Source organism: Macrotis lagotis, chromosome X (genome assembly GCF_037893015.1).
Source record: "Macrotis lagotis isolate mMagLag1 chromosome X, bilby.v1.9.chrom.fasta, whole genome shotgun sequence".
Classification (NCBI taxonomy): Eukaryota; Metazoa; Chordata; class Mammalia; order Peramelemorphia; family Peramelidae; genus Macrotis; species Macrotis lagotis.
The window spans coordinates 629110939-629118545 of NC_133666.1; the positions used below are offsets into that span (position 1 = coordinate 629110939).

The window sequence follows — 7607 nt, forward strand, 5'->3', positions numbered from 1 at the left end:
CTAGTCAGAGGAATAAAACTGGTAGTCACAATTCTGATTTCCATAATGCATTCTTATAAAGTATATTTGTCACAACATTCCTGTTACGTATGAAACAGTGATTATTACTTCCACTTTACAGATGGGGAACCTGACAGCTGATGCTCCATTTGGAATAGCCTTGTTATGTTAGCTTCTTGTCTATACCACTCTGGTTGGGATTGGGGGGATCCCAGGAAAGCAGGTAACTGGCTAACCTGTGACCTTGGCAGATGAGGGGATGGAGACCAACAATGACTTGGTTTTTTTTCTCATTATTTAATTGTGGTGCAGAGGAAGTAGTATGGCTAATAATTTTTTAAAAGATAAAACAGGGGTGGCTAGGTGGTGCAGTGGATAAAGCACCGGCCCTGGAGTCAGGAGTACCTGGGTTCAAATCCCGTCTCAGACACTTAATAATTACCTAGCTGTGTGGCCTTGGGCAAGCCACTTAACCCCATTTGCTTTGCAAAAACCTAAAAAAAAAGATAAAACAATTCCACCACACCTTAAAACTTGTCAAGTGCTTTCCTTAAAACTCTGTGAGGTCCATGACACAAGTTTTATTACATCCCTTTTACAGATCACAATACTGAGGCCCTGGCTTGTTCAGGACCATACAATGAGCCAGCAACAGAGTAGGGATTCAGTTTCAAATCAGATCAGGAACATTGGAGTGGGGCTAAAGTTCAAGGGATTTGAGTGGGGTCTGGTGAGTTGTACAGGAGATCCTATCTATGTCCTTTCCCCAGATTAGCCTTCTCTCTTCCCCTTTTTGACTTCCCTCAGTCTCTAGTTGTGAATGGGGTGGGCTCCAAACACACTCACCTTTGGAGATCTGGGTGGCAGCAATTTCAAAAAGGACCGAGACACAGAATCCTGAAATAGAGAGGCAATAGGGGACCTTAGTGACCATATGATCCAATTCCTTCATTTTACAGATAAGGAAACTCAAGCCTTGGAGCATGTCATGATGTGCTCAGTCTAGGTCACACAGTTATTAGTAGTACAGGATTCCTACCCAGGAACTGTGACTCTAAGGAAAGAAAGGAATTAAGGTTCAGGCTCTGCAGGTCAGAGATGATGAATATCTTGGCCTTCCCCAGACTTGGATCAGATTGCTTCCTTTTTTCAAGAACTCACTTTTCCTAGCTGTAAAAAGAAGAGTAGGCAGGATCAATTGTACAGTCCCTAATGGTATGACTCTATGACCTGGTTAGCCCCCTGAGCTGTGGGAACTTGGGAGTCATTGTAGGATTTAGAGTTGGAAGGGCCTTTGGAGATAATCTAGTCAAAACTTTGCTTATAATAGCTTGGGCAACTGAGGTCCAGAGGAAAGGGAAGTGATTTGCTCAAGGTCACACAGAGAATAGTTGGCTGAGCCAGAATTCAAACTCAGGTCTTATAGGGCTCTTTAAAGCATATTTCCTCCCTAGAGGAATCTAATCAATCAATTAATAAACAGTGCTAGATTCAAAAAGAGAAAAAAGACAGTCCTTGCCCTCAAGTAATTTAGACTTGAATATGAAAAAGCTGCAGCTAAATTCCATTGGAAAGATGACTGGATTGGTAGCCAGGAGACCTGGTTTGAAATAAGGAGAAAGGAATGAGAAAGCATTCTAGACAATATACTAGGAAACGAAAGACACTGGGATAGGAGTCAGGGTTCTGGGTTCAAGTTCTAGCTCCAAAGTTATTTGCTAGGTGACCTTGGGCAGCTCATTTCCTGCATTTGGGACCCAGTTGCCTCTTTTGGACAATGGGTAATATCCAAATCATGAACCCCCTTTGGGAAGATGGATCACTCAGACCCCAAGGGACCAAAGAAACAATCTCTAAGGAAAAATGTAGGAGAAGAAAAGAATTTGGAATATGGAGAGAGGGAGAAGAAACTACAATGCGAACTCTTCTTTCTCCATCTTCCCTCCTACTTCTCAAAGATACTGCCCTTTCGACCCCTCCTTCCTGTCTTACCCTCTCAATTTACCTATGAGGTCTTAGGAAAGTCCCTTCTTCTCTAAGAGCCTCAGTTTCCCCAACCATAAAATGTGTTGTAGAAGAAAATGACAAAATACTCCAGTATTTTTTCCTAAGAAATGGGATCATGAAGAGTTGGACAGAACTGAACAAGTTTCATAATCTTGGGCAAGTCATCTAACAAAAGTTAGATGAATTTTTGTTTCCCCATCTGTAAAAAGATGATAGACTTTTCTAGCTCCTGATCTCCTCTTATTTTTTCCTGAGTTCCATTAATACTTAAGAACCTTGGGCTAAAACTTGAAGAGGAGGATGGAGCATGTGGATGAGGTGGATGAAATTATCTTTGCTAGGGAGAATATCCCACCCACAAGTTGAGTGGACTTCATCCAGGGATTGTGGGCTTCCCATCATTGGGAACAATTTTTAAGCAAGGTTATCAAATGACCCTCCAGTTAGGGATTCTACACAGGGCCTTCTTGTCTAGGTTTGGTTGAATCAGGGTTCTTGGTTGGGATATTAGGGTTCTGAGATTCTGTGAATCACCCAAGGGAGGTTTATCTGAAGATCCAGATGAATCTATGGTCTGAGGAGGGCCTCGAGTGTCATTCAAGGAATGGGAGATAAGCCAATCTGAGGGACTGAACTGGGGAGGGGATCACAGAGAAATGGCAGAGTGGAAGGAGGGCACTGAGTCATTTCCTAGAAAGAATGGAAAGATTGAGTCACTCTAGGATTCTTTTAACTGAAAACTCTGATGGGAGTCAGACTCAAAGGGGAATTCTGGAGCTAGAGCTTCAGAGCCAGGAGGGCTATAGCAGACTTGGGAGGCAGAGGAAGACCTGGGGCAGGGTGACATGATATGACAAGTACTAGGTTTTAAAAGCAGAGAACCTGAGCTTGAATGTTAGCCCTGCTACTTATTAGTTAGGTGAACTGGGGCAAGTTAGTTCACTTTCTATGCCTTAGTTTTTCTTAAGGTGAGAACAATGTCATCAATGATCTCGAAGGGCCCTTCCATCTAAAAATATTCCATGATCACTAGGTTTTCTTGGTAATGTTGACCCTATCCATATATCTGAGGGTGAGTAGTAGTGCTTGGAATAAAGCTGAGCACTTGGGTTCTTAGATTTGACCTCAAAGACTATCTCCACAAATTTATCTCCCCTTACAGTACAGTCCTGATCAGTCTTGGGCTCCCTATTTCTAGTTTGGTTCTGGGGATGGCCAAATGGTTGAAATCACCCAGTCCTCCTTCTCCTTCTTTTGTCCACTGTTCCTACCCCTATCTTGGCAGTTCTGGCACATCTGCTGAAGACCCCAACCTGGGTCTCACTCTTTCTGTTTTGTGGTCAGAGTAAGGGAGGAGGCAAAGGTAAGACCTTGGAGGAGCAGGAAAAGAGGGAGAAGTGGTGATGGTGGCAGAGGTCATTTTGGAAGAAGATGGGAAAGGAAGGATGGAAGCTGGTATAACTCAGATTCTAAGCCCTCAACTCTCATTTTAAATTTAAATGACTCTCTAGTCTCCATCTGGAAAAGGAGTTGGAAATTCCACAAACAAAAGCTGGAAGTGGAGTGAATCCCTGCTTCCCAGTCTTTCCTCATCCACCCTATCTCATCTGGTATACTTTTCCTCTGGACAGGTGGGAAAACCAACTGCTTCCCTCCCCCAATGGCATGCCTGACTGTCTGGGACTGGAGTCACATCCTTGATTCACTAAAATCTCATCACTTGCTCTGACCCCATTTTCAACTCTACCTCCAAGATCAAGGCACCACATTTAGGCCTCTACATCATTTGGAAGACATTGGGGGAAATTTTCTCTCTCTCTCTCTCTCTCTCTCTCTCTCTCTCTCTCTCTCTCTCTCTCTGTCTCTCCCTTTTCTTGTTCTTTAACTATCATCAACTATCATCATCCCTCTCTCTAGCTCTCTCTCCTTTCTCCCTTTGTCTCTAATCTTTCTTGCTCTTTAGCTCTCCTAATGTATCTCTCCTCCTTTGTCTCTTTAGCTCTTTCTATTTCTTTAGTGCTCTCTTTCACTCACTCATTCTCTAATCTTTCTTCTGAGGATCTTAAAACACTTTATAAATTCAGACCTTTTGAGAGGAAAGCAACATGGTTCTAAGTTAACAGTATTATATTAAAATTTGGGAGATCTGTGTTCTAGCCTCATCTCTATTCCAATCTACCTATGGGACCTGATTCTCATTTCAGCATCACACAGGTTCTGAGTTGGTAAGGGATTGCAGAAGTCTTCTGCATACTTGTAAACCTGCTAACAAAGGAGGTTAAGGCTGGTAGGTCATTAAAGTTCAAGGTCAGAAGTCCTTATATAGTAGAGATAAAGTTGATCAGGTGTTCACATAAGTCTGGCCTAAATAATGGCAAGCTCCAGTCTGTCTAAGGAAGGTGAACCTCCCACATCAGATAAAGGACCAAATTAAAGCATTTGTGCCAAACAGTATTGAGCTTGGTCTGTGAGTGATCCCTGTAGTTCTAGCCTGGGCAAGAGAGACAGAAAAGAAAGAAAGAAAGAAAGAAAGAAAGAAAGAAAGAAAGAAAGAAAGAAAGAAAGAAAGAAAGAAAGAAAGGAAGGAAGGAAGGAAGGAAGGAAGGAAGGAAGGAAGGAAGAGAAAGAAAGAAAAAGGAAGAAAGAAAGAAAGGAAGGTAGGAAGGAAGGAAGAAATACTGCTATTCCAAGAGATACCAGCCACAAACCATTTACTGTCTACAGATGTCAGTCTCCTTCTCTGCAAAATGGGACTAAGACTACCTATTCTATCTACTTCACTTGATTGTTGAAGGATAAAATGAATAATGTATATAAAAACTTTTCCCATTTGTAAAATATGGAAGTTAGGGTTTGGATGACTTGTCCAAAACTAGCAGGGAGAAATCAGCCTGAACTTTCAGGTATTTGTGCTAACCACATTGACTCTCCCTCCTGGTCTTGGCCCAGAAAGATCATAATGATAACAATAGTCAGCATTTCTGTAGGACTTTGAGGTCTGCAAATTACTTGACAAATATGATTTCATATGATTCTCATAAGCAACCTTGGAAGGTGGATGGCATTACCACCCATTTTATAGATGGAGAAATGGAACCAAATAGTTGTTAAATGACTTATCTACAGTTACACAGCTAATAAGCATCTTATTCTGAATTTGAACTCAGGTCTTATTCTGAGTCTGGGTCTAGTATCCTATCCACTGTACTATACCTCATAGAAAGTGTGAGATGGAAGAGTCAGAAGAGATCAGTAGAGAAAGGTCATCCTTGTTTATCCTTTGTTTTTTAAAAAAGAAGACCATGATATCAAGGAGGTGATGCCATGATAAGCATGTGAATTGAAGTTGGGTGAGGGGATGCTATGCCAAGTCACCAATCTCACTTTTTCATTCAGAGCTATTTGGAGCATGACTAGATATGACCTTGGGTGTGAAGCAATCAGGTTTAAGTGACTTCCCCAAGCTCACATAAGTGACAAGAATGAAAAACTGAGAGCTGCAGAGGAATTTGAACCTGGAACCTCTGACTTGAATTATTGAAGTGGCTCTCATCTCTCTAATAAAACTGAGAACAGAATCCAAGAGCTACAGGTGTGTGGGGGTAGGGCTATAGGGAGGGAGAGGATGTAGGTTTCTATGCTTGGACCCACTTCTAGCTGCCCCTCAACCTACTATTTTTTCGCTCACTTTATTTTCTTTTTTTCCTAGGGAATCAGGGCTGACCCTCATCACACTTCTTGTGAAATGGGACTTGGTACGTAGAGGGAAGGGAAAAATCAAGATGCTACAGTGTAATGAAAGTCAATGGCCAGGTCAAATAACTATCTAAAGTCTCTGATTTATGGAGTCTTTGACAAAACATTTTCCTTAACACAAGGTCACAAAGTAGGCAGAGCTGACATTTTTGTCCCTATCTTACACATGAAGAAAGTGAAGCTCAGTGAGGTGGTGACTTAGGAGGAGTCACTGATTACTTGGAAAAACCAGAATTTGAGACCAGTTTCCTCTCACATTGTCAAAGGCTTTCTTCATCCTCCTCTATAAAATGAAGGAATTGGACTAGATTATCTCTTTGAACATTTGAAGCTCAAAAATCATATATTTTAGAAATTTGTTTCACAAGTTAATAGGATTTAGAGTTGGGAAGGACATTAGACATCATGGGATCCATACACCTAATTTTATAGGTAAGGATACTGAGTTTCAGAGAGATACAGTGATCTGCCAACTGTTTTAGTACAGGAATTAATTAACAAAGGTAGAAACATAATCCAGTTTCTTTTTTTCTAAATCCAATTTTCCAGCTATAAAATTTACAAGTTTTTGATTCTCATTTAGCTTAAATTTGGTATTTCAGAAATCCCTAGAATCTACTTCCATAACAGTCAATTTTCTATCCAATATAATGGAAAAGCAGAGATCTCTTTTATGGAATATTGCAATCTCTAGAAAATTCTAAACCCACATTTTATTCAACAGCTACAATCTGTTCTTCTATCAAATATTTGTGCATGTATGTGTGTATGTATTTCAGTGCTACTAAAAACATACTACACTAACTGATTTAATTTTTATCTTTCCTCCCTATTCCTCTTCTCATCTTGGCAAAGTGGCTAGCTAAAGCAGAGAAATAACCATAAGTAAGGGACCTAAAGAAAGGTGAAATGGCAAAGTCAGAGAATTCTCAAACTAGTTATTAAATACCCTTACCTCCAAGTTAAGTGTTGATTGTGATAATCACTCTCCCCTTTTTTGCTTACCTGGAAGAAATAATGTCCATTTGCTTCCCATGGTGTTGAAGCAATCATATACAGCTGACTAGCCACTTGAAAAATCAGTATCCTGGTCTTTTAAAAATCTCACAGAATTTGATGCCTTCTGGCTCTACTGGTTTGGAAACAATGAACAAGACATGAGACTGGTGGGATAAATTTCTCTCTTATCTTTTTTCAATAAGCAATTTTGTTATCACAGATGTTATTTCATAATACTGATTTTCAGTATATTTATGTGACGTTATTTCCTGAGATGTCACTGTTTCCTATTGCTGATAAATGAAACCATACTGATGATATTTTTAAGGTTCAAAATGAGGAAATGATAGTTATTTACAGTTCCTTGGGAGGAATGCTTGGTAGCTCCATGTCCCCTAATTGAGGTACAGTGAAACCTTTAAATAATACTAGAGTGAAGATAGATCTCTCTTTACTTTTGATCCAAAAAGAAAAGCAAAATAAGTAAGGTTCTTGTGTTGGTGGTTGGCCTTTTCTGAGCTTTTAAAAAAATTGCCTGCTAAAATAACAACTGTAGACATTTATTTTACTTCTCCATACATATTAATCAACAGTTTTCTTTTTCTTGCCTTCTCAATGGTTCAGGAAGGCAGAAGGAAAGAAATATTGAATTGAAAATAAAACTAAAAATTTGAAAAAAAAAAAGAAAAATGCTCTTCATTTTATCTTTCAGCTACATAATTCACTATTAGGAGGAATCATCATAACAGTCTAGATGTAATTTGATGCTAAATACTTAACTCTCCAAAAAGTTTGAGGTTTGCTATTTGAGGACATAAAATTCCACCATGAGGGAATAAGTAAAA

The 7607-nt window shown here is 39.9% G+C and overlaps 1 protein-coding gene across 4 annotated transcripts in view; it reads right to left on the bottom strand.

Moving 5' to 3' along the window:
* The window catches only part of LOC141500467 (adhesion G protein-coupled receptor E3-like), a 76784-nt gene extending 69849 nt beyond the window's left edge, over positions 1-6935 (bottom strand). For all 4 annotated transcript variants that reach the window (XM_074203648.1, XM_074203649.1, XM_074203647.1 and 1 more), the window contains exons 1-2: positions 6769-6935; positions 847-897 (exon numbers count right to left, since the gene is read on the bottom strand). In XM_074203648.1, the coding sequence (XP_074059749.1) occupies positions 847-897; positions 6769-6799 (82 nt within the window). In that variant the 5' untranslated portion in view covers positions 6800-6935. The remainder of the gene's footprint in view (positions 1-846; positions 898-6768) is intronic.
* Between the last annotated feature and the right edge of the window lie 672 nt (positions 6936-7607).